At 46.1% G+C, this 27,958-nt stretch overlaps 1 protein-coding gene across 1 annotated transcript in view; it reads left to right on the top strand.

Moving 5' to 3' along the window:
* The first annotated feature begins 1,437 nt into the window (after positions 1-1,437).
* The window catches only part of zgc:136971 (S9 family peptidase), a 56,297-nt gene continuing 29,776 nt past the window's right edge, over positions 1,438-27,958 (top strand). The window contains exons 1-2 of the mRNA XM_056299437.1: positions 1,438-1,555; positions 20,670-20,805. Of these exons, the coding sequence (XP_056155412.1) occupies positions 1,438-1,555; positions 20,670-20,805 (254 nt within the window). The remainder of the gene's footprint in view (positions 1,556-20,669; positions 20,806-27,958) is intronic.

Raw genomic sequence — 27,958 nt, 5'->3', positions numbered from 1 at the left:
GACAGCATATTGTCCATGACCACAGCCGTCCCATCGCCCAAACCGGATAGGGAAAGGATTCGATCTGCCCTCTCTGCGGCAGATAGGCTGTACCTCCGGAGCAGAAGATGTTTGAGGGCGACGTATTTATCGTGTTGCGGAGGGGCGCGCAACAGCTGCATGGCCCGGCGTGTGGACTGCTGATCCAGCGCAGCGACGACCAGATAGTATCTGGAGTCGTCCGCGGAGATTCCACGCAGGTGGAACAGCGCCTCGACATGCTGGAACCACGAGGCCGGGTCGCTCTGCCAGAACTCTGGGAGCTTCACAGCCGTGGCGAGAACGGCCGGCTGAGAGTTGGGGCGGCGTGGCCGAAGTGGATTCACACACATCTTCTGCTCCAAACATGTTCAATTCGGGGTCACCAATGTGGCAGGAATGAGGAAAAACGCACGAGACCAAGGCGAGTTTGATGTTTATTCCTCAACTCCAAAAACCAACTGCAGCAGGGACAACCCTGCCCCGGCGAGCCCGGGAACGTAAACCACGCCCCCAGCTCACAGTCCTGCTGGGTGAGAGGCATAGCCCCTAGTGTCCGCCACACAGGACCACTAATGAGCAGGGAAGTCAGTGTCGCTGTGTGTGTGTGTGTGTGTGTGTGTGTGTGTGTGTGTGTGTGTGTGTGTGTGTGTGTGTGTGTGTGTGTGTCGGAAAGCACACCCGTTAGGCTGTATATTTATTTATCCCAACTCGAACCGTGACTAGTATTAACAATCCGTCCATATTAATAAAGTCATATGATTCACTGTTAGAATCAAACATATTGCGTGGTGCAGCTTTAAGTACCGTCCACAAGAGTTGAGATTATGCAGAGAACGAGATATTCAATATAATAGGCAAACAAAGAAAAAAGGATAATATATAGTTGACATGTAAACAAAGAACTACAAGTGTTGCCAGTTGCCACGCGTAAAAATCGTCGAAATCAAGCGCATCGTTGTCATGAAAGTGAACGAGACGGGGCCGCTTGCTGCGGTAGACGCGTCGTTGCAGCTGCTAGGGTTTACATTTCGAGTCACTCCGGGTTTCGTAACTGGAGTCGCGACAGTGTCTGAGCTTTTGCAGTCTCCCTTCGGTCGGTCTCCGTCTTACAACCCCGCACGCCAGACCGAAGTGGTATCGTCCATTTATGCATTCAACATGGAGGCAACCTTAGAGAAACTGTTGGTTGTTAAGTTTTGAGCTGTGGCCGAGCGTCGGCCGTACCCAAATGGATGCAGTCACCAACTCTGCTCTGTCTCCGCTGCATTAGCTGCGGTTAGGCGTTCAACGCGCTGCGTTTAACGGAAAAGGCTTCGGGCGGGATTCGCGAGTTGGCTTTGGCAGCGCTGCTGTAAATGTTCATGGACCAAGACTAGATGGGGATTATGCACAAGCTGTGCACGCCGGAAGACACCGATGGAAAACTCAACTTTCAGCGCGATCTACGCCCAGTGCGCCGGTCTGCCCACACCGATTTCTGCTCATGTCGCGGAACAACAACTCAGCGATCAGAGGATCTACTCTGTCATAACAGGTGAATGTCTCTCTCTCTCTCTCTCTCTCTCTCTCTCTCTCTCTCTCTCTCTCTCTCTCTCTCTCTCTCTCTCTCTCTCTCTCTCTCTCTCTCTCTCTCACACACACACACTACGTACGTACGTAGTCTCTACAGTTTCTTATCAAAGCATATGTTTTGTCATTGGCCAGGTATGACGTGTACACTGAACATGTGCGGAGTGGCTACTCCAACACTAGGTTCTAGTGATTCGCCGGGTCAACCCACGGGTCCCAAGGGTCGAGCTTACCAGAAAGTATCACGGGGTCGGGTCAAAAAGCGACAAAGCAGCTGTTGCAAGTGTAGGTGCATATAAATAACAGACAGAGTCGGGCTGTAACATGTATTCACCGGCTGTGCCCATAACGCAACTGAGGCATGTTACACAGGGCAAGTATACATCATCAGTGCCCCCAGGGGGAGCTGTTGGCTGCATAACATTACCCTACAACATCTCCCTTCCTTTCATAGAATACAATACCAAATAATATAATGGATAGTATTAGCCATTAGAACATTAGTGCTCATATCCCAATATTAAATAGTGCAATGGAAATAGTGCATCAAGGAGGAACAGCAAGTCAATATCAACCAAAACCTCTGCAGAACAATAACGACAAAATGGTAGCATCAGAACATCCACAAGACCACTGAATAAGAACATTAGAAGTGAACATACAGTGTATGACCTATAGGTCAAGTCTTTCTGGAGGCTTAATCTGCCTCCCACTCCGGGAGAAGGCCCGGCCCTGTAACTCACGGCATGGTGTGGTCACAGCCTGTGGGGGAGATGGCGGCGACCTCGGGGCTGACGACCTTGGAGACATTACAGGGCTGCTGACAACTTCCTCCATGCTGCCCCCGCTCACATGGCCTCCTTCAGCTGCACACGCGCCCACAGGCTGCTCCGGTGGCCGTTCTGTGTGGGCTGACGGCTGTGGAGGGGCAACCTCTGCTGGTCGGAGATCAACCCTGTTGCGACGGTACGTGGTTCCCTCCAAGTTGACGAGATAGGACCACGGTCCCACCTGCTGCAGGCATACTGCTCTCCTCCATCGGCCTGTCCTGTCACCCGGGATTGGTTTCATCTTGACAGGCTGGCCGACGTTTAGCTCTGGCAGATCCCTCGCAGTTCTGTCATATGTCAACTTCGCTGCCTGATGCTTCACCCTCAGCTTGTCTGTGACCCCAGTGATGATCTGAGGTGCTAGTAGCTGGTCGACCACAGGGAGAAGAGTTCTCAGCCTCCGTGACATCAGCCGTTGTGCTGGGCTGCAGCGCATGTCCTCAGTGGGCGTGTTTCTCCAGTGTAGAAAAGCCTTCCAGGGGTCTTCGTCGGCCCGGTCTGCTTTTCTGCATAGGCCTTTCACAATCTTCACTGAAGACTCTGCTTTGCCGTTAGCTTTTGGGTGTCTCGGGGAGGACATGACGTGTTCGAAGCCCCACTCCCTCGCAAACGCCCGAAACTCTCCACAATCAAACTGACCTCCGCAGTCGGAAATGACCCGGTCAGGGATACCGTACCGTGCAAACTGCGCCTTGCACCTTCGGATGGTCTTTTCTGCCGACAGGTCTGGGAGTAGATCAATTACATTGGTGCCGTGACCCTCCTGGATCCTGAGAGTGACATCAGTTGCTCGCCGCGGGAGACTGCTGTCGTCATCAAGCCCCAGACGTCCTCAGGTATTTCTATAGACTGTACGCTCATGTTACAGTGGACTGGAGTTGAGCTGTGTGGACACTGGACAGTCATAGCTGTGGTTACCATGGACTGGGCTTGTGAACAGGACATTTGTATATACTGAAGGAAGAAAAACACACGAAAAAAAAAAGGAAAAAAGGTTAATGTTGATGTGATTGAAGGACTCGTGTGAATAATCTATTGATGTAAACTACTAGATATGTGAATATGTGATTAGTCTATTGGTGAATTTGTTGATTGTGTGTGATTGTTTCAATCTCTTAGTGATTTCTAGATTCAATTATTTAAATGAATTGAGCTTTTCACTTTTTTATTTTATTTTTTATTTTATCTGAGTGTTAGAGGTAGGAACATGGCAGAGGGTGGTTCGTACGTAGGTGGGGGTAACATTGCTGATCAGGATCTTTTGGATCGCCAGTGTGCTATGGAGAGGGGGTACCAGTTAGATGTGGGTGGGGGTTTACGGCTAGGTGTAGGTAGGAGTTTCGGGCAGCTCTTAGAGGGCGGGGAACCAGACACCAGAGCACCAGGACCTAGAGACCTGACCACATTTGGCACTCCTCAGTTCACCTCCACACGCTACATAGAACGGGCCAGGCCAGGTATCAGCGAAGGGGCTGTGCTAGGTAACAGCGAGCAGCCAGTGGGTGAGTTAGCAATGCTCATTACTCAGTTAGCAGAGAAGATAGGAGAGTCAATCACTGCTAAGCTACAGGAAAAACAAATGCTTAGAAACACACACACAGACAGTGCTAGGTCTGCTGAACAGTGTTCGGAGACAGTGGCTAGTGTTAGAGTAGTAATGCAGACAGACGCTAGGGAGCTTCCTATTTTCAGGGGCGATAGCTCTGATAAGTTTACAGTTCATGAGTGGGAGAGCCTTATGACTTTGTATTTGAGGAAGCGAGCCATTCCAGTTAGTGAGCAGTCACATGAGATTCTAGCTAAGTTTATGGGGAAAGCAAGGGACGTGGTGAGGATAAAGCTGCGCAACACATCTGTCGACCACATAGCGAACCCCCACATTATTTTTGATGTACTGAAGCAACACTTTAGTGACTTCACATACTCGAGCATGCCCCTGGCGGACTTTTACAGTACGCTGCCCAAGCCAGGTGAGGACGCTATGGAGTATTGAATTAGGCTTAATAAGACAGTGGAGGTGGCTGACGAATGCTTGAAGCGGCAAGGCCGTAGTATTGAAGAGCCAAGCCACGAGGTAAGCATGATGTTTATCAAACACTGTCCAGATCAGTCTCTTGCCAATGTTTTTAAGTTCAAGTCCGCAGGGAAATGGTCTGCTAGCGAGATCCAAGAGAGGCTTGATGAGCACATGCTGGAGAGGAAGTCCCGTGTTGCTGCAGGTGGACAACGTGAAGCAGGCGCGGTAGAGCGTAGGTTCCATTCACAGGTTCATGTCCCTGTAGTCGACGTGGCTCCCGACTTGAACACGACCGTGCCGGTGGTGCCATCTCCTGTCCCGGCTCATGCGTCTTCTACACCATTTTGTGCAAGGTGTCCTACACCGTCTCCCGCACCTGTCTTTGGCGGTGATGACTATATGAGGAGTTTGGTGAGCTTGCTAGACCGTTTGGTCACAATGCAGACTCAGGTTCCAGTTAGCGCTGCGGTCCAGACACCGACGCGGACTCAACCGCCAGCTAGCGCCGCAGGGCGGGTGCCAGACGCACCGCAGCGGTTGTGTAGGGTTTGTAAGTCTCCGGATCACTCCACATTTTCCCACTGCAGCCGGGAGAACCGATGTATAAACTGTTTGTCTCCTGGTCATTGGAAGAGGGACTGTCCTCACCCTCAGCCGCCCAACCAGCTCCGTTCTCAGCCTGGTGGAAGAGCTCGTTGTCAGTCTCGTCCGTTAAACTACTAAACCCACACCTAGAGAGGGATGGTGTGGGTAATGTAGATGTATCCCTCACTGATGTCTCCGACTTGGCTAAATGGTATGATGACAAGTGTTCCAAAGCACCTCAGGGTTCGCGTATGGTCATTCAGGCGACACAGAGGATTCAGGCTTTCAGTGACTTGTTCTATGCTCCTGTTCTTGTCAACCAGAGTGTGCAGCTTAATGGCATGTTGGATACTGGCTCTATGTCATGCAGTATCAGTGAAAATGCAGTAGAGAAGCTCCGCTCTGGGGGTGTTTTACCTGAGAAGCAGCAGCCTGAAGAGAACATTGTCTTGATTGGCTGCGGTGGTCTGGAGACTAGGCCTGATGGTTTTTATGACCTCAACATGCAGCTTTATGGTGTTTCCTTTGTCATTACCACTCTGGTCATGCCCGGTCAGCATGATGATCTGATAGTCGGCACAAACGTCATTAAACATGTGGCCCATGTACTCAAGAGTGGTACTGAGTACTGGGACATCGCGTTCAGACAGGAACATCCGTCTAGTCCTGACGTTGGACAGTTCTTGTCCATGTTCACGAATGTAGAGCGCTGGAGGGGTGGTGCAGTTCCTGAGAAGATAGGTACTGTTAAGCTCACCCAGGCCGTGACACTCTTACCGAGGCACGAGCACTTAGTCTGGGGCAGACTTCCTGCTAAGGTGCCTATGTCAGCTGGAAGCACTGTTGTTGTGGAGCCGACAGACTCCAAGGCCATGCCACGCGGTGTCCTCGTAGGTCGACTTGTCACACCGCTCTGGGGTGATAGGTGGGTACCCATGACTGTTGTCAATCCATCTGACAAAGCCATCACGCTGAAAAGGAACTGCAAGTTGGCCGATGTGTTTCCATGCTTGGCGATTGAGGACTTTAATGTTTTCCAGGGACTGCAATCAGTTGCGGGGAGGCATGAGTCCAACGCCACAGGTAGTGCCTGTCCCCCTGTCCAGCCGGCTAGGAGTTTGTCAGAGCTCGGACTCAGTGACATTGACCTCAGCTCCTGTCAGGTTAGTGAGGCATGCAAGTCCCAGCTCACTCAGCTGCTCACCGAGTACCATGACATCTTCTCCAGGGACTCTCTGGACTGTGGCGAGGTCACAGGATACACACATCGCATCCATCTGGTGGATGAGCGCCCCTTTCGCTTGCCCTACAGGAGGGTTCCCCCAGCCCACTATCAGAAGTTGAGACAGGTTCTCACTGATATGGAGGAGAAAGGGATTATCCGGAAGTCCTCGAGCGCATACGCTTCACCGCTGGTTATGGTATGGAAGAAGGATGGCGGGCTTCGGATCTGCACTGATTTCAGATGGCTGAATGCTCGGACCTTGAAAGACGCTCATCCCTTGCCACACCAGTCGGACTGTCTTGCCGCGCTGGGTGGTAACTGCCTCTTTAGTATGATGGACCTCACCTCTGGCTTCTTCAACATCCCAATGCATGAAGATGACAAGAAGTACACTGCTTTCACGACTCCCCTTGGGTTGCATGAATACAATCGCATGCCACAGGGCCTTTGTAATAGCCCTGCAGCCTTCATGAGAATGATGATTGGGATCTTTGGGGATCTGAACTTCACGAAGCTTTTGTGCTATCTTGATGATCTTCTTGTCTTCGCGCCATCAGAGGTTGAGGCTCTGTCGAGGCTCCGCACTGTGTTTCAGAGGTTGAGGGAGAACAACTTGAAACTGGCTCCGAAAAAGTGTCATCTGCTGCAGAAGCGGGTGCGGTTTTTGGGCCACGTGGTTGATGGCGGAGGTGTGTCTGTCGATCCCTCCAAAGTAGAGGTCATCTCCAACATGACAGTGCAGGATCTCATGGAAGGTGATGGGTGCACGCCTTCTGTTCGTAGGATCAAATCTTTCCTTGGTATGGTATTTTACTACCAGCATTTCCTCCCGAACTGCTCCTCCGTGGCTAAGCCCCTGTTCGCCCTTACAGCTGGACAAAAGAGGAGGGGGAGGTCGGCTAAGGATAAGAAGCCCCATGGCAGCTTCCGTAAGCTTACCTCCGCAGACTGGACGGTGGAATGTGGGGAAGCATTTGATCTGTTGAAGACGATGTTACTGGAGTGTGTGGTGCTTGCCCATCCAGACTTTGAGGTGCCTTTCATTTTGTCGGTCGATGCGTCTTTGGACGGACTCGGCGCGGTGCTGTCTCAAGTGCCCCGAGGAGAGTCCAAGGCCAGACCTGTTGGTTTTGCAAGCAAGTCCCTCAGTGCCTCACAGCGGAAGTATCCAGCTCATAGACTGGAGTTCATGGCGCTGAAGTGGAGTGTTTGTGAAAAGTTCAGCCACTGGCTGAAGGGTCAAAGCTTCACCGTTTGGACAGATAATAATCTGCTGACTTATCTCCTAACGAAGCCGAAGCTTGACGCGTGTGAGATCCGCTGGGTGTCTAAGTTGGCGTCTTACACTTTCGATCTCAAACACCTGCCAGGGAAGAAAAACGTGGTGGCGGATGCCTTAAGTCGCGACCCTTTTTCCAAGCCCGTCAGTCAGAGGCTACTTAGGGAGCCCTACCCGGCCCTTGTTCAGGAAGCCGACGGGGTTGAGGGGGACTCTGTGCAGGATGTTTTCAGACTCAGTTGCCAGTCCCAAACAGTGAGTAGTGCGCGATCTGGGTTTGCTTGTGATGCAGCTGAGGTCAGGGCTTTTTGTCAAGCCAAATGTGACTGGCCTGATGCATCAGTATTCACAGCACTCAGTTTGGTCCAGCACGTTCAGCATCTGTCGGGTGGTCAGGATACACTGCCAATGTTATCCACCGAGGAGCTCAGGTTGAGTCAGGAGCAGGACCCCTGCATCTCCAAGGTGTTGCCCTTTGTCGCTGTTCGGAAGCGGCCATCGAGACGTGAGAGGCATGGTGCTGACCAGAAGGTCCTCAGGCTGTTGAAACAGTGGGAGAAGTTGGAAGTCAATGATGGTGTCTTGTACAGGGTGACAAAGGACCCAGTGTCCAAGCAGAGGAGGTCTCAGTATGTTTTACCTCTGAGTCTGAAAGACAAGGCACTGTCTGGCATCCACGATCACGCTGGTCATCAGGGCCAGGACCGTACTCTCTCTCTTGCAAGGCAGCGTTTTTATTGGCCTGACATGGAGAGGGATATCAGAGCATATGTCAGATGCTGTCGGAGATGTGTGTTTGGGAAGACCCCAGAGCCAGCTGCTTGCGCGCCCCTGGAGAGCATTAAAACTTCCGCACCGATGCAACTTGTGTGTATGGATTTCTGGTCCGCTGAGGACAGTAAGCAGCGGTCAGTCGATGTCTTAGTGGTTACTGACCACTTCACTATGCTTGCTCACGCGTTCCCCTGCACCAATCAGACAGCGAAGCAGGTCGCCAAGAAACTCTGGGATCATGTATTCTGTGTTTACGGGTTTCCGGAGAGAATACATTCTGACCAGGGCACAAACTTTGAGAGCAACCTGATTGCAGAGCTTCTCAAGTTGGCGGGTGTAGCGAAGTCCCACACGACGGCCTGCCATCCTATGGGTAATGGCGGGACAGAGCGTTTTAATCGCACGATGGGGAATATGCTCCGTTCCCTTCCGCTTCAGCAGAAGCAACAGTGGCCTCAGCAGATCCATTCTCTCACGCTCGCGTACAATGCCACTGTTCACGAGACCACGGGTTATGCACCTTTCTTCCTGATGTATGGGCGTGTCCCAAGACTGCCGGTGGATGTTATGTTCAGGCAGGTTTTGCATGATCCTCACGTTGTTGACTATGACTCTTATGCTCAGTCTCTGCTTTCCTGTCTAAGGAGTGCAATGGAGATCGCTCAGAAGCACTCCACGGCTGAGCAGCAGCATCAGGCGCGACAGTACAACAGACATGCCAAGGGCACTGTCCTGTCTGTCGGGGATCGTGTTTTGGTTGCGAACCAGAGTGAGCGAGGGAAGAGAAAGTTGGCTGACAAATGGGAGAACGGAGTGTACACGGTTGTCGGTGTCAACCCCAATATCCACGTCTACAAGATTCAGGATGCAGAGGGGCACACCAGAGTGGTGACTTGATCAACCTCATTATTTTCTGAACCTCGTAACCGAGGTAGCTCCTAAGTTGACTGGAGGACTAGGTCCTTCTTTTCACTTGTGCCAGTAGTCAGTGATGGGCTTTTCCTTTCCTCTTTCTCTTTTTATCCTGCTGTCAGGATGTTGGTGAATTTCAAGAGGGGTGAATGTAACCAGGTTAAAATTAATGTTTTTATTTTATTTTGTTTGAGTATGAAATATCACCAAATCCTGTCTGTGTGCTGTTATTTGTGTTTACTACATTTTATTTTATGTCATTATTTACTTTTATGTATGTTTTACAACGACCGTCATATACGTGTACTGTCGCTTTAAGAGAGAGGTCTTGTGGGTACACGGAAGAGGGAACGCGGGAGAGGCCATTTTTGTTTTGTGGGAGGAGTCTCAAGCAGCGATCGAGCCGAGCCACACGTGTTTCTTACCGTAGGACAGTTTTGCTGGTTGAGGAGAACGTAACCTTGAGTATCCCTGTAAGAAGATACTGCAAGCTGTGGGATAAAATACTTGTTTATCCTTTCTTACATCGGAGTCCCGTGGACGGTTTCTCCTTCTAACGCACACGAGTGAAGTCCGGGCAGCGGTTGAACTTCGACCCCCACGTCCGTAAGAAACACCGCTCCCGCTGGAGGACTGGACGTTTGTCGAAGGGTTTGAAACCAAAATAAATGGCAAGGTGGGCCAAATAGAGTCCTGTGTGTCCCCCCTCCTTCCTTGATCATGATGATGATGATGATGATGATGATGAGAGACTGAGAACCCCCCCAACAACACCTGGGGCCCCACCGAAAATAGAACACAACGCAGAGCTAATGATGAGAGTGACGGGCGTGCTGCAGGCTGACCAGCATAGAACAGCATAGGACTGCCCCCGTTACACATACCTCTCAAAAATGACGTTTTTGGTAGGTGTGAAGTATTCCCCCAGTTTGTCGAGTATCGCTCCGGCGTCTTTCTGCTCTTCCGCTGTGAGTCCCAGGTTGTGCACGTAAACATGGAGGCATTCCTTCCCCATTAGCCTCCGGAGCGTCGCTGCCTGCACCGGCTTCTCTGCCTTGTCGATCCCGGTCGAAGCAAATAATCCTCAAACTCTGATCGAAAGCTAGCCCAGTTGCTGTGAAGATCCCCAGTCATCTTCATGGGCTCCGGCGGCGGAATATTGGAAGCCATCGTCTTGGCTCGATGCTAATGCTAGCAGGCTAACTGAAACTTCTAGCTACGCTTAGTAAAAAAATAAACGCACACTGTTCAAGCAACAGGCAACGTAAGACTCACGTTGGGTTCCAATACAGCTTCTGACACCATGTTGCAAGTGTAGGTGCATATAAATAACAGACAGAGTCGGGCTGTGTCGCTTAGTAATATGTATTCACCGGCTGTGCCCATAACGCAACTGAGGCATGTTACACAGGGCAAGTATACATCAATCAGTGCCCCCAGGGGGAGCTGTTGGCTGCATAACATTACCCTACAACAGCAGCCTTCCGAGTAAGCTATAAATAACGTACAGAAATGCTGTGCGCAGCAGGCTAGGCTGCGCATTACTAGTCCACCTTCTCTTTCTCTCAAACACGTGCACGCACGCACGCACGCAGTTTTATCATCGGTTTGCGATGATGGTTTTGGTCAGTGCATCTGTTTTTTTAGTGTTGAGGCTTCCGGCGAGATTTTCCCCGTAGCTTTTGTTTACACCAGCAGAAAGAAGAGGCTGGCTGCCACGGCGGACTTACTTAGAGAAAAGTTAACAGGCTAATATTCAGCTGGCTATGCCTTGCAGTCTGTAGTATGCTGGGCAAACAGCCCAGGAACGAAATAGTGCAACGCTGCTCACTTTGCTGCAGTCTGGGGCTAAATCTGGAGGTTTGCGGGTCGGGTTCGGGTGGTTAATTGACGCATATTTTAGCGGGTCGGGCGTTACGGATGGGCTCTCATAACGGGTCGGGTGGGTGCGGGTATTAAAAAACCCCGAGCCGCGCATCGCTACTAGCTTCAACTATATTCAATGAAACCGCTGCTCCAGGCGTGAGAGCGGTGCGTATGGGCCAGTCATCTATTTTATTTTATTTTTATGGGAAGTGTGCATGCTCCTTGTACATAGAAATGGGTCATAAAGTGTATATCTTTTTAAATAAAACTACCGGTCTACCTGTTATGTCTGCACACATCGACAGTGCTGCATTTTATTTGGTGCTGTTCTATTGTGCTGGGATCGATTGGTGATGCCTGCGGGCTCTGGGTTGTTTGATCGGGTCTGCCTGTGATGCTGTGTCAGTCTAAATAAAGAATGCAACGTAGAGGTTGCGTCGAGCGACAGCGCTGTGTCCTGACGTGATTTCTAAATACAATATTGGCGACGAGGATGGCTGATATCTCTCTCCCACCACCTGCCCCCTTCCTGGCATTACCTGGCGAGCCTCCGGTACCATGGACTCGCTGGCTACATAGTTTTGAAAATTACATCATCGCCTCAGGGCTCGACGACGTGAGCCAGGCTAGGAAGACGGCTCTGTTGCTACACTGCTTGGGAGCAGAGGGTCATCGTGTGCTCGGGACTCTGGGGAACGTCACAAACTTTGACGAAGCTGCGGGACTTATGAGCACCCATTTCGCTGCTCCACAGAGTGCCCTCCTTCGGCGATTTATATTCCGTCAGCGACACCAACTGCCTGGTGAGTCTGTGCAGCAGTATGTAGCTAATTTGCGAGGGCTAGCTAGCTCATGCAAGTTTGGCACGCTTCAGGACGAGATGGTTCGCGACCAGCTAATCGAACACACCAACAACGCAAAGGTGCGTGAGACTCTCCTGCTGGAAAAAGAAGATCTGCTGCTGTCCAGAGCAATTACCATCGCACTACAACAGGTTGAGGGAGCAGCTGAGTGTGCTGCTATGCTAAATACACAGCAAGTGGCCACCTCCAGTCAAGCTGCCAACGACTCCTCCCTCTACTCACGGCTGCCCCTCGGGACGCAACCCAGCCAGAGCGAGGCGGGCGCCAACTCCACTGGGGACGTCTTGCAACTGCAACGACGGCGTTCTCGGCCCCGCCCTCAACAGTCCTGTGGTAACTGTGGATCTCGGTCTCATGTTTCAAGGGCTCACAACTGCCCTGCCCGTGGCCAGACATGCCGTAGCTGCGGTAAGCAAAATCACTTTGCCAACGTCTGTCGATCTTCCCCGGCTGGGTCAGAGGGCCACACCCCCCAGTCTTCAACCGCTGTCATTCACAAGGTGAGCTCTGGGCCAGTGTCATTCAAATCATGCACAGTCAACATTAATGATGTGTGCATCCCCCTGCTGTTGGACACCGGTGCAGGTGTGTCTCTCCTGAATGTAGATACCTACAGTCAATTTTTCGGTTCACTGCCACTGTCCGCACCCTCAGCTGTCCTCTGTGGGTATGGTGACTCCAAAATCGATCTGGTTGGCTCTCTCCAAGTGACTGTCCGCTATGGAACCAAGCTGGTGCCCAATGCAGTTTTTCATGTGGCACGCCGTGGGGCCAACCTGATGGGCCTGGACCGGTTCTCCGCTCTGGGGTTCTCCCTCTTAGACACAAGGGGGGCAGCAATCCTGACTGTTGCGACACCTTGGCAGCAGAAGTGGCCATCGCTGTTTATGGGGCTGGGCTGCCTCTCCGCCTTCGCCCATGAACCTCTCCTCAACCCTGCTGTGAAATCTGTCATCCAACCACTGTGCCGTATCCCGTTGGCTCTCCGTGATGGGGTCTCCGCCGAGCTGCAACAACTGCTGGAAGCTGGCATCATTGAACTGGTGGACGCGTCACCTTGGGTCTCAAACCTCGTGGTGGCTAAGAAGAAGTCGGGGGGCCTGCGTGTCTGCGTCGATCTACGTGCAGTAAATAAGGCAGTGGTCCCTGATAAGTATCCTCTGCCCACCCCAGAAGAACTCACTGCTCAGTTCTATGGCTCTGAGGTGTTCTCCAAGCTCGACCTCAGACAGAGATACTTACAGGTGTCCCTCCACCCCAGCAGCCGAAACCTCACAGTCTTTGTGACACATGCAGGAGTGTTTCGCTACACCAGGATGCCTTTCGGTCTCAGCTCCGCCCCTAGCTGCTTCCAGAAAATCATGGTCTCCGTGCTGGCTGGCATACTGGACGTGGCCATTTATCTGGACGATATAGTGGTACACGGGCCCACCAGTGAAATCCACGACAAGCGCCTCAACATGGTCTTTGCAGCCCTGTCCAAGCACAAGCTAACTCTCAATGCTGAGAAATGTGTCCTCTCTGTGCCAGCCATCGAGTTCGTGGGGTTCCGGCTGTCAGCGAGCGGTGTAACTCCACTACAATCCAACGTGGACGCCATTCAGGCCATCCCTGAGCCCAGCTCGGCCGCCCAGGTCGCCTCCTTCCTGGGTATGACAAGTTACTACCTGAGGTTTCTTCCCCAGTACTCTGCGACCACAGCCCCCCTGCGCCAGCTGCTGCGTAAGGACGAGCCATGGGTGTGGTCAAAGGCATGCAGTGACGCTGTGCGTGATCTCAAGACTCAACTGACTTCACCACCAGTGTTGGCTCACTTCGACATCTCCAGCTCCACCTTTGTGACCTGTGACGCATCAGCCACAGTGATAGGGGTTGTGCTGTCTCAAACCCAGAACGGTGTGGAGAAGCCCATCGCCTTCGCCTCCCGTGCCCTCAACCTGACCGAGCAGCGGTACTCAGTGGGTGAGCGTGAGGCATTAGCCTGTATCTGGGCTTGTGAAAGGTGGCACCTCTACCTCTATGGCCGCTCCTTCACCCTCAGGACAGATCACCAGGCCCTGACAGCGCTGCTGTCCACATCTGGGACAGGCCACAAACCCCTGAGGTTGCACCGCTGGTCTGACCGCCTCCGCCAGTACAACTTCAGCCTGCAGTTCACCCCAGGCAGAGACAATGTTGTCGCCGACCTGCTCTCTCGCTCTGTCTCCACCCCAGCTCCACAGACGGACACTGACTGTGTGGAAAAGGACATTGTCCAAATACACACACCCCTTCAGGCCACTGTCTCTCTGCAGAAGCTGAGGGCAGCCTCCGAACAGGACCCTGTCCTCTCCCAGCTCCGCACCTACATCCAGAATGGCTGGCCTCACAAGGTCCCAGAGGAGCTGGCTGCGTTCGCCCGAGTCAGACAGGAGCTCTCCTGCTGGAACGACACCTGCGTGGCACGTGGGTTTTGCACAGTGGTCCCAGCTGCTCTCCGTGCACGTGTTTTGAATATGGCGCATGAAGGCCACCTGGGCATTGTGAAACTGAAACAGCGCTGCCGAGACCTGGTGTGGTGGCCGGGGATAGACAGAGATATTGAGGCTCTGGTGAAGGACTGTTCTGCCTGCCTTGTGAGTGGCAAGACTGGCCACCAGGCTCCCCCACCCCTGCAACCTCTCGCCTGGCCCTCTCAGCCCTGGGAACACCTGCAGTTGGACATTTGTGGTGAGATCCATGGAGTTCCCCACCACCAACGCTTCATGGTGGTCGCCTACGATCTACACTCAAAATGGCCTGAACTCACCACTTCCGGCACTGTGACCTCACAGATCATCATCGACTTCCTGGACTCTCTTTTCTCTCGCTGGGGCCTCCCAAAGACCATCACCACTGACAACGGCCCTCAGCTGGTCTCTGCTGAGTTCACTGCTTATCTCGAAAGCAAGGGCATCCGTCATATACGCACTGCATACTACCACCCCCAGGCCAATGGCGGCGTTGAACGTTTTCACCAGTCACTGAAGAACGGCCTCAGAGCACACATGGCCCAAGGGTGCTCTTTCACGCAGGCTGTCCGTCACACTCTGCTGCACTATCGGGCCACACAGCACTCGACCACAGGTGTCTCCCCAGCCTCTCTCATGCTAGGCCGGGAACTGCGCATGCCCCATGACAGGCTCCGCCCCTCCACACCCCAGGCACCTCCTTCTGGGGTCAGAGCCTCAGTCACTCGTCAGCAGATGCGGATGAAGCAACGGTTTGACCAGTCAAAACGAACCAGGGTGCCAGACATCAATGTGTCAGACTGGGTCAGGGTCCGCAGGCCCCACAGGGACAATAAAATGGCTTCATACTGGTCCTCTCCTCTACAAGTCACCCGTCAGCTGGGCCCAGCCACTTACCTCCTCAGCGATGGCACTCCAGTCGTCTACGGAAGGTGTGAGCTCCGCCACACACAGCTGGTGACACAACCTTAGCCATTCCCTCAGCATGGCGAGATGCCCCGGGGCTTCATGCAGCTCCTACACGGGCCCCAGACATTCCTGGGCCTCAGCTTCCCCTGCCTTCTCCCTCCCCACCTCGGCCTGCCCAGCCTCAGGCCGCCCCGCGACCTGTTCGCACACGTTTACGCCCTGGCCACCTAGAGGACTTTGTGTCAACCTTTCATGTTTGAAATCCTGCTGGGGGGGGGGGGGGGATGTTATGTCTGCACACATCGACAGTGCTGCATTTGATTTGGTGCTGTTCTATTGTGCTGGGATCGATTGGTGATGCCTGCGGACTCTGGGTTGTTTGATCGGGTCTGCCTGTGATGCTGTGTCAGTCTAAATAAAGAATGCAACGTAGAGGTTGTGTCGAGCGACAGCGCTGTGTCCTGACGTGATTTCTAAATACAATACTACCTGTGGCGTAGGCAGAAATCACAGTGTGGGTGGGCACAGAGAAAATCAGGTGGGCCTAGCCTGTCCAAGACCAATCACACTTATTAGGTTCTGAAACGCATATGTTAACCAACATAGGCCATTACAACTATACTTGCCTGAATGAAACACAGTTTAATCATGCAAGCCTTATACATCATCAGAGGTAATGTTACAGGCACCAAGACGAACATTAACAGTGTCACATAGCCTGACACGACAGCCAGGTATTCATTCACACACCACACACACACACACACACACACACACACACACACACACACAGTTGATAGACGCAACAGCATCATTAATCATTATCTGTGGATAAAGATGACACTTGAACATAGCCTGGGACGGCGGCCACATAAACCACACACACACACACACACACACACACACACACACACACACACACACACACACACACACACCAGTATAAATTCCAGTTGTACACCAACAAAACTATACCCAATAAACAATAATATTGAAATGGGCTACTACAGTCTGAAATTGTAAATTGTAGCTTACTTTTGATGATTACAGCAGGAGATGACAGGGCTTGGTGGTGAACACTGAAATTGTTTCATTATAGTCCAACAAGTCCATCAGTTCTCTTTCAAATGAGAGCAGGGACAAAGAGTTCAGTCTGTATGTCATCATTTATGCCCCGATGCCAGTTTTTATCCAAAAAGAGTCTTTCTTTTCAGCTGTTGGGAGATAGATTGCCACTAGATTGGGATAGAACAGCAGAAGGACTAAGGGAAACAGGCAGGCGAGAATCTCAGGGGGTAAAAAGAAGGGACAGAAAAGTTGGTGGTGGGAGGAAGTAGTGTAGCACTGTATATAGAAGAAAAAGTTGGCCAAAATGAAGCTGGACAAAAGTGAGAATGACCAAAACAAGAATGAATACAAGAACGCTAAGAAAGACACTAAGAGAGTGGTAGTGATAGCAAGGGCAAGAGCATATGAGAACCTGTACAAAAGACTAGATACAAAGGAAGGAGAGAAGAATATACGTATATAGAATAGCCAAACAGAGAGACAGAGCAAGCAAGGATGCTGAACAAGTAAAACTGATCAAGGACGCAGCTGAAAGAGTACTGCCAAAAGATGAGGATATTTTACAGAGATGGGGGGGGATTATTTCAGTCACCAAATGAATGAAGAGAATAACAAAAGAAGGACAGGTGAACCACCAAGGAACGAAGAGGACTTGGGAGAGATTACAAGTGATGAGGTGATAAATGTGTTCAACGAATGAAAAATGGAAAAGCTGTGGGTCTGGACAGTATACCAGAAGTCTGGTATACTTGGGCGATACTAGCATAGAGTTCCTGACCAGATTCTTCAACAATATAATACAGACTGGGAAAATGCCAGGTGAATGGAGAAAAAGCATAGTGGTACCAATTTACAAGAAAAAAAAAGGTGATGCTTAAAGTTGCAACAACTACAGAGGGATACAATTGATGGGGCATCCAATGAAGTTATGGGAGAGAGTGATTGAAGTGGGACTTAGGAAGGAGGTGACTATACGGAAAGAACAATTTGGATTCATGCCTGGAAGAAGTACCACAGATGTAATATTTGTACTCAGGACCTTAGCTGAAAAATACATTCTTCTTTTCTTTTTTCTTTTTTTTGGTGGGATTTTCCTCCCTTTTTCTCCCCAATTGTATCCGGCCAATTACCCCACTCTTCTGAGCTGTCCTGGCCGCTGCTCCACCCCCTCTGTCGATCCTGGGAGGGCTGAAGACTACCACATGTCTCCTCCAATACATGTGGAGTCACCAGCCGCTTCTTTTCACCTGACAGTGAGGACTTTCACCAGGGGGACATAGCATGTGGGAGGATCGATCATGCTATTCCCCCCAGTCCCCCCCCCCCTGAACAGGTGCCCTGACTGACCAGAGGAGACGCTAGTGCAGCGACCAGGACACATACCCACATCCGACTTCCCTCCCGCAGACACGGCCAATTGTGCCTGTAGAGACGCCCAACGAAGCCAGAGGTAATGCGGGGATTTGAACCGGAGATCCCTGTGTTGGTAGGCAACGGAATAAGCTGAAAAATAAAAATACATTGAAGGACAGAAAGAATTGCACTGCATATTTATTGATTTGGAGAAGTAATATGACAAGAGTACTGAGAGAGAAGTTGTGGTATTGCCTGAGGCAAAGGGAGTGGTAGAAAATTACATCAGCATAATTCAGGACATGTGCAGGGACTGTGAGGCTGTAGTTCAATGTGCAGTGGGAACAACAAGCGAGTTTGAGGTAAAGGTGGGACTGCATCAAGGATCGGTGTTGAGCCCTTTCCTGTTTGTGATACTGATGGACAGCCTCACAAAACATCTTAAGAAAGGGCCACCATGGAGCATGATAATTGTTGATGACCTTGTGCTAGTAAACAAGGACAAGGAGAGAAAGTTCTTGAAGATTCGAGAAAAGCACTAGAGATTAGAGGACTAAAGATTAGCAGAACAAAGACTGAGTACCTGTATAAAATAAGCACGTAAAAAGTCCAGGATTGACCTTAGGGGTGCCTCAAGGGTCAGTGCTCGGTCTTCTTCTCTTCTCAATATACAACACCTCACTTGGTACAATCGTCCACTTCCATGGTTTCTCATACCATTGCTATGCTGACGATACCCAGCTCTTCCTATCTTTCCCAGCAGATGACCTCACAGTCTCGGCACGGATATCGTCATGCCTTGCTGATATCTCTGCATGGATGAAAGAACGCCACCTTCAGTTTAACCAGTCTAAGACTGAGCTCCTTGTCATCCCAGCCAGTCCATCCTTACAACAACAGATCAATATCCAGCTCAGATCAACCCAACTCATGCCCACTTTGCATGTTTTACACAGTACCTCTTTCTGCTCAGTGTCGCTGAGCTTGAATCCAAAATATTGCCATATAACAGTGGTCGCGTTTTTTTCGTTTCTTGCTACCGGTTCACCGGCGTTAACCTGCTCGTTGTCATCGGTATCCATTTTATCCTTCTTTCTGGTCTGCACACAGCGCACTGGATAGCCACGTGACCTTAGACTGCTCACGCTTCACTGCCTAAACAGAGCCTGATTGGTCAGCTCTTAATTACGGGTGTAGATATGCACACTGCACACAAACAGAGGTTCACACGCACACGTTTTACTATTTAATTAAATCGTAGCCTTTTGCGGTTACACAATTGCGCAGGTTGGCATCGCGATTGCGATTAGATTAATCGAGCGGCGCTAGTATCAACTCTGAGATGTATGTAGAAACGCCTGCTAAATTAAATTGTAACATTGTAAAATACACCTGTACGCAGCAAGATAGAAAAGTGTAAATTAAGAAAGGAATAAAGTTTATATTGTGGCGAGCTGGTGTGGAAGAAGGAGTCGAGAGGCAGAGATTTCCTTTTAATGACGATGTCCGTGGCCCCATGCACCACACGACCCGCGGGAATGATCTTTTATTTGCACATTGAACTGGCTGCCAAACAGCGGTTTACCCGCTGAGGTCACTTCTGGAAACATTAGCCACTGTCCTACAGTCAGTCACTCACTCAGCCCGCCAGTAAAATGGCTGTCTACTTAGCCCGAGTCGAACCTCCAGACACACAACAAAACCACAATAACCAAAACATGAACACAACATCACTAAAACAACAATTTTAACACAAACGTTAACAGTCCCAGAATGCCTTGTGCTCCCTCAGCGCAGAGCTGCTGGCAGTCAGAGCGCCCTCTCCAGTCGCTACAATATGGAAATTAGTATGAGACTGCAAACCCGTATTATTACAGGTGTAGTAGAATAGGGGTGTGCTATAAGTAGGCGTTTTCCTCTGTTTTTTTTTCCTCAAAGAAAACATTTGTTCCAGTTATCCTGATACCTGACATACCATTATAACCAGACCCACACTTTCTCTGTTGCTTTTCTGCCCCGACATTAAGAGTTACTGTATCGGTTTGTGTCTTAGTCTCAAATCATCAACTTGCTGGTGGTAGAGAGTAAGGTTTCGCTTCAGCAGCATATATTAAACCAATTAGGGTAAGGGGCTTTCTGATCGGTTTTTCAGATCAAGGTACCACACTAGACCTATATTATGAGTTTGTCCAAAATGCAACATAATGACTATTGGTCTCTTAAATATGATTTTTTTATACAGCCTTAATAGTAACACATAGTAACAGTCATACTCTCAATATAAATAGTTTTATTGTGCTCGTTATGTCGTGGCTGAAACTGTAGTGATATTAAGCTTTTCGTATTTTTCTTTCTTTCTTTTCTTTCTTTTTTTTTTTTTTTAGCTCTGAGAACCCTCTGAAATCCCCCGCAGGACCCCTATTTGGTCTTCAGATCCTCCTTTAGAAACCACTGAATTGCACTGCTACCCTTGTTTAGTGTCAAGTACATATTTAATTTACACAGGTGTATGGATAAATAAGGTGTTATTATAACTTTTGTGAGTTTTGTTAAGTTTGCAAGTATTATTTATTGCCATGTAAGTTTGCACATAAAGGAGCTTGACTTGGTGTGATGCTCATACAGAAGACATGAGGGGAACACATTGTCCTAAAGCAAGAAAACCAACAGAGTCTAGGAATTGAAGGGTACCTGGATATCTAGGAATATCAAGTGGGAAAGGGAATAAAATAACTTTGTTTTTGCTCAAAATGCCACAGAGAAAAACAATATAAAATCTAGTTTGTCTATCAAATCTAGTACTATTCAGTATTCATACATGCTTTTTATACCGTCATTTGTATGAGAAAATATAATGAAACTACATGTTAGTGTTACATGTTCATAAGCCTCTCCCTTTCCATACCCAGAATGGAGTCTGAATGATTTAGTTCGAGGTTCCAGACTTTGCTACACACAGCAGTGGACTCTCATAGCAGACAACAAGGACCAAAAGAGCATCAAAGCTGTGCTTCCTCCAGGATCCTGTATACCTGCACAGGGAGAGTAAGTACACACACAAAACCTTTTCACATGCATGGTAAGGGGTAATATTACTGGCTAGAATATTTGAATATCTCATTACTGGCATAAAGCTCACCCAAATGATGGTGACTTTAAATTAAATTTGATGTTTACATGCACAAACTCCCCCTCACGGTGGGGGAAATTAGCTGTAGAGACCAAACCGTTTTATGAACCAGGTTGTAAATATGTTTATTTCTGCTGTAAAGTTGGGCATTTTAACATGGGAGTCTATGAAGTCAGGCTTGTTTTTTTGCAACCAGTGGAGTTGCCCCCTGCTGGCCAATAGAAAGAATGCAGGTTTAATGCACTTCCGCATTGGCTTCACTTTTCAGAGCCAGAGTTTGTTTGTTTTTTTGAGAGGGGGGGGGGGCTAATGGCGTTTATTAACACAACTGAACATACAAATAAACTTTAGTCCCGGAGCTAACTAAGTGTGACTGCCTCTGTGAATCAAGATAATTTTTTCCCAAAAAACTTTTATTTACAACAAACAGGTAAACAATTGTCATGCACAGGAAAATAATAATACATTTTTTTACATACCTGGGGAGTTCAAAGTCAATTCGTTTTAAGTCCTGTCAGAGTTAAAATAAAATGTACTTTCTTTAAAATATCGAAAATCTTTATAGCTTTTTTGTTTTTCCCATTTTCAATTAAGGTGCCATTCTGCTGGAGTTCAACAACAAACGATGAAAGCAGGGTTTGGAGTCAGACCATTTAGATTTGTGGATGTGGAATTTACCAAGAATAATCAAAAGCTGAATTATATCGGTAATATTGCTGTCCATCCCATAAAACACAAAATATAACATCACATCAAATACATTAATCTGTACATTAGTACCCATTTTTCCATTTATAAAGTCTTGCATATTAACCCAGTATAACTTTGAATGGGCACAGTGAAAAAACAAATGAAATATAGTTTCTCTATCTGAATTGCAAAAAACAGAAGTATATTCCATATTTAGCTTAAATCTTTCCAAGACTTCTTTAGCAGGGTAAATTCGATGTAAGATCTGAAGGATACTTCTTTCGCTTAGTTATTAATACAATAATTGTGTAGAATACAACAAGTTTTTTTTCCATTGTAAATCCCTCATGATAGAAGACCAGAAGAATCTTGTTGCAGGAGGTGTAACACAGTCCAAACCAAAGCATTTCTGATGTGTCTGTTAGTGCATGTTTTATTGCAAATATCAACATCTCAAATAGAGATTTGCTTAAAGCTAATATTGTTCATTTCTGTAAGGTTACAAACTCGTTAAAAGCTGAAGAGAACCCATGGGAATTGCATCAAAAATAATAGCACATTCTTTGGGTGTGATTGGTATCTTAAATTTCTGAAGAAATTCTGACTGACAGTAACTCACCTTTACTATTTACCAATTGACCAACTAGTAAGATTCCATTGTCATACCATGAGCGATAAAACAGCGATTTATTTTTGTATAAAATATCCTTATTATTCCAGATAAAGTATCTACGAGGACTGAAATTGTGTTTACTATATACCAATACCCATGCTAAAAGAGCTTGTCTATGGAAGTTAGCTAATTCAGTTAGGATTTTGTCAACAGAAAAAGTACACTTTAACAAAAAAAAAAAAAATTAATGCCACCAGTAGAATTAAATTAAATATGTGGGAAAAGCATACCAGATACTGTTGGGATTCTTTAAAAGTTATATAAACCACTTAATCTTAAAAGTGTTATTCAATAAATTAAAATCCAAGACTTCAAGACCACCTTGTTCTTTACTGCCTCTGATAACTTCTTAAAGATAATGGGTTTTTTCCTCCGAATGAAGTCATATAGCATTTTATCCGATTCCTTAGCAATGACACTGAGCAACAATGATACATATACTGATCTAGAGATTCCATCTCTTTTGGATAACATAACCCTACCAAATACGGAAATATCTCTCATTAACCACGAATTCAATTTCAATTTTGTTTTTGCAATAATAGGGTCAAAATTTAATTTCGATAATTGTTCCAAAATTCTTACAAATAACAATACCTAAGTAAGTCACCTTTTCTTTAATTGGGATCCCATAACAATCTGACAGAACACAAGGTTTAATTGGGAATAAGACAAGATTTATCCAAGTTAATTTTTAAACCTGAAACATTAGTAAACTCATTTATACAAGCCACTGCTTTTGAAACCTGACTTTGGTCTTTCAGGATAATTGCAGTATCATCTGCTAGTTGACAAAGTTTGAAATTCTTCCCCACTGCATTTATTCCCAGGAAGGGTGATTTTATATATATATATATGTATGTATGTATGTATATATGTATATATATATACATATATATATATACACACATATATATACATATATATGTGTGTTTGTGTGTGTGTATATATATATGTATATATGTGTGTGTATGTATGTATGTATATGTATATGTGTATATATACATGTGTGTATATATATATATATATATATATATATATATATATATGCGTAGCCATTGTTTGGGTAACTAACAAAAATAGAAATGGAGACACTGGAAAGCTTTATCTAATACCACGATGACTGTTAAATCTTTCTGACATACCATACATTAACTTCACAGAGCTGGAACAGCCGTTATATAGTGTTTGAATTGCATTTTGAAAATATTTTCCAAAACTAAAAAGGGGAATGGCTTTAAAGATAAACTCATGTTCACTTGTATCAAAAGCCTTGTAGAAGTCGATAAACAAAATAAAACTTTCATCAGGTATTAGATTATTATAATCTATCAAATGAATATTATCACTTATACGTCTCTTTTGCATAAAACCGGATTGCTCTTCATCTATTATCTGATTTAATCCTTGTTTTATTCTTAGCAAAAACTAAAGCAAATAATTTGCTCTCATTGTTAAGCACACTAATAGGTCTCCAATTTTCAATGTGTAGTCTATCTTTGTTTGTCTTGGGAATTAATGTAATGACCCCTTACTTTAACGTACTAGGAAGCTCACACTTTTGAATAGATTTTCTTAACATGGCTATGGCTAGTAAGAAAGGTGCAAGTGTTGAGGTGAAGGTTTTCTAAAATTCCCCTGTCAGACCATCATACCTGGAGATTTTATCTTTAGGACATTTAATACACTCAATAATTTCAGATAAAGATATCTCCTTTTCACAAAAATCTCTAAAGTCATCATTTATTTTATTTGTCTCTATCGAAATATTGTCTTAGAAGAATTCAATATGAGTAGGTGCAAGGGCTGAAAAATACAAAATTTGATAAAATTGAGCTACATGCTGAGTAATTACTTTAGGATCATTAGTTATAGTGCCATTTACCATCAACTTATTTATTGCTGCAAATTCAGCATTTCTCTTTTCTTTTGACTCAATATCTTGACACAGTGCTAAATTACCATACTTATTGTTGGTGGCATAAATATCCCAGACATGCAATTTCACTGTGCAATATCTGACCTCTAAATGTATCCCGTAAAATGGCGAGCCCTGCTTAACTATTACTGCCATTGGAAAACCACATCTCACTCCCCTACTGATTTTTCCAAAACGGTCCATCTGTTGAACGTGCATGAGTTTCCTGAAGAAAATGAAAATCAGCACCTTTATCTTTGCATATAAAAAAGAGCTTTTCTCTTAAGTAGGTTTTGTATACCCCTGACATTTATAGAACAAAGAAGGGAAAAAAATGACTTGTATAGACTGAACTTAACCTTTTCCTATAGGCTATAGGATTCTCTCATATTGAACGTGTAGGATTAGCAATTTCACAACATATGCAAGATTATATTCACAGCAGTCACTTTTGAAGTTTCAGTGATTTTTGAATAGCGATAAACAATCTAAACTTCGCAGTCAAACCTTATCATAACCATAGTGGCGTTTCTTCACCATCACATTTATCAACTTCAGTGTCAGCAATACTGTGGTCATGTTAGTTTTCATTTAGCTTTGCTTTCCATCAGGAGGCACTTTACGATCAATAAACGCTCTGACTCCACTGACGTAGGCAGTCTTGCTCTCCTTTTTTGCCTTCTCCACCGCTGGCCACAGATGACTCCTTGCTGCTTTGTCACTGGTGGTGAGATCCTCCTTGAAGCTGTATCCATGACTTTTCAGAAAGACGCTTTGCTTGGCATGCTTACATGTAAGATCCCTCGCTGCTCTCGACACAAATCTCATGATGATCGGGTGTGGACTCATATTTCTTTTTTCCCCGGTTTTAAGTCAACCAAGATGGTGTGCTATGTCAACCGCTGCTGCCACCTCATTCTTCTCCGTCTCTGGAATCACTGCACTGCAGATTTATCTGACTCTGGCATTTTCAGCTACACCTTACAGGCGTAGACACCATCTTCGGCTCTATCACTCTTGTTCATTAACTCTTGATTCTAGTGTGCCATCTTTTCCTTTAACTCCACATTTTCTATTTTCAGCATATCACTTTCCTTCCTTAATTCCACAACATCTCTGTGAATTAAGAGCCTCACTCACGTTCTCAATTTCAGCTGAGTTCTTCTTGATCATCCCTTCGAGTTGATCTGCTCTTTCATTGATTTTCCCAGAGGATTTGTATGATTTTATTTTGCACTTCAATCAGGGTTGGTTCAGGAGGTGACAGAGCATTCATCAATTTTTTGTTGGCTTGGCTTTTATCTGGGATGGATTCACATTTCCCCCCAGTTATGGCTTTACAGGCGTAAGAGTGAGTTTGACTAATTCTTCTATTTTGTTTGGAGAGATCTACATCCATACCTTCCACACGGCAACTAACTCTTGGGTGGACATCTTAGCTAGCTTACTTGAATGTAGAGAGACTTACTTTAGCAGTCGAAAAACTTGAATCAGTTCCTTAGGAGAACATAGATCAGTCTTTTGCTGTGCAAATTGTTATTTAATGTGTAGAATTTTGAGAGAATTGCCTTCGCCAAACTTCCGCTGCAGAAAACACGTCTACTCACAGCGCCATCTCCACCGGAAGCCTGGGCATCCTTCAGAGCCAGAGGGTAGTTTTTTTTTCTTCCCCAGAGCCAGTGGTTTTTTTTTTAAAACTTTTTATTAATCAAAATAAGTACAATTCAAATAATACAATGTACAATGAACAGATGTACAATTATACAATGAATAGCAAGCTACAAAGAAAACAAAGCATACTCCAAAAGGAAAAAAACAAAAAGCAAAGGTTGTGTAAAATGAAATCGTATAAACTGGGGGGCTCAGTACAGTATTTTCAGGAAGGCAAAATAGTTTCACAAATGTTTCTAGTTTTGATGGCTTTACTGTGTTTACTAAGTTTGAGAGTATCTAAATATTGGTCAAAAATGGCTTTGAAGATAAAGAAGTTGGGTTTATGGGCAGTAAATTTGCCGGTATGGATATGATAGTTATCAAAAATTAAAAGAAGATTAATCATATGTAAAAATTGGACATTCTCAAGGTCATTTTTAGTTACTCCGAATAATACATGCTCCATTTTCACATTGACGTTAGTGATTTTCCTATGTATAAAGTTATTAACATCAGTCCAGAAGATGCCGCTATATGTACATTCCCAGGAAAAATGAGTTAAGGATTCATCCTCATTTCTACAAAAGCTACAGCTAACATCAGTATCAATCCTATATCTAGAAAAGTAGTTCTTAACAGGGTAGCAGCGGTGCATTATTTTGAATGACACTTCCTTAACTTTGTTAGTTAACAAGTATTATTTTGAGAGATGCTATGAAAATTTCCACTGAATGTTGTCAAATATGTTATTCCAAAAGAAAACACCAGAGAGAGGAGTAACTGTTTCCCTAACAATAATATTCCTTATGCGCTGGTTAGTAGCTTTGACACTTAGTAAAGGACATTCACAATCAATATAAATGTTAACAGGGTCTAAGGAAGGACTCATACAAACATCTCCTTTGGGCGCAGATGATAATAACATTTTGGCTCCAGAAGGGATTGCATCAAACACAACAGCATAATCCTTTGGACTGACAGGAAAATTATACATGTTAAGGAATTTTTCATGTGAGTAGATGGCCTGCTGAGCTGAATAGTTGACTAACTAAAAGTATTCCTCTGTCAAACCACCTCTTATTGAATAGAGTCTTATTCTTAAAACTTATGTCAGTATTATTCCATATAAAATATTTATGAGGAGAAAAGTCGTGCTTGTACATTAATGACCAGTTTAAGAGCATTTGTTTATGAAAAGTTGAAAGTTTCAGTGGAATCTTGGAAATATCATAGTTGCATCTTAACAAAAAGGGTAGACCACCGAAAGAATTAAAAACATAAGAGGGTATAAAATTCCAGATTGAGGCTGGATTCTTGAGATAGGCTTTGATCCAGTTTATCTTAAAGGTCACATATAAAGTAGAGAAATCTAATGCATTGATACCACCAGAGCATGGTTTATTCATCAACACACTCTTTTTTATTAGGTGAGGTTTCCTCTTCCAAATAAAATTAAATAAAAGTTTGTCTATTTTACTACAGTAATCCTTGGGTACACCCATTGCTTGGGCATTATAAATAAGTCTAGATAACCCCTCTACCTTTGTACCTTTGTTAGCAAAATATCTTCCAGAAATTGACAAATCTCTCTGAAGCCAGAGATTGAATCTGTGCTTTATTGTTTTGATCAAAGGATGAACATTTTCTAGTGCTCTGAGGTTCTTGTTTCTCTTTATGATTACACTTAGATATTTGACTATGTTTTTCACCGGTATGTTTTGTATTCTTTCATCATCCCATGTCTTAATGGGAAGTAGTTCACTTTTTGTTATGTTTAAAAAGAGACCAGAAACTTTGGAGAAGACATTAATTACATCAATAGATTTTTTAATTTGGACCTTATTTTTTAAGAATAATGTTGTGTCATCAGGTAATTGGCTAATGAGGATAGATTTATCAGCAATGGATATACCCATGATACCACTGTTTTTCATGTGAATCGAGAGAATTTGCATAGCAAACAAAAAGAGATATGGTGAAACTGGACAACCCTGATGAAGACCTTTATTAATGCTAAATCTTTTAGAAGTGCCATGTGATAATTTAATGGAACAATTGCTATTTCTATAGAGGGTTCTAATTGCATCTGAAAATGTACTACCAAAGCCAAATATATTTAATGCTTCAACAATTA

This window comes from Lampris incognitus, chromosome 2, assembly GCF_029633865.1.
Source record: "Lampris incognitus isolate fLamInc1 chromosome 2, fLamInc1.hap2, whole genome shotgun sequence".
Classification (NCBI taxonomy): Eukaryota; Metazoa; Chordata; class Actinopteri; order Lampriformes; family Lampridae; genus Lampris; species Lampris incognitus.
Note: the sequence above shows the minus strand (reverse complement) of the source record. Positions and strands in the feature narration are given on the sequence as shown.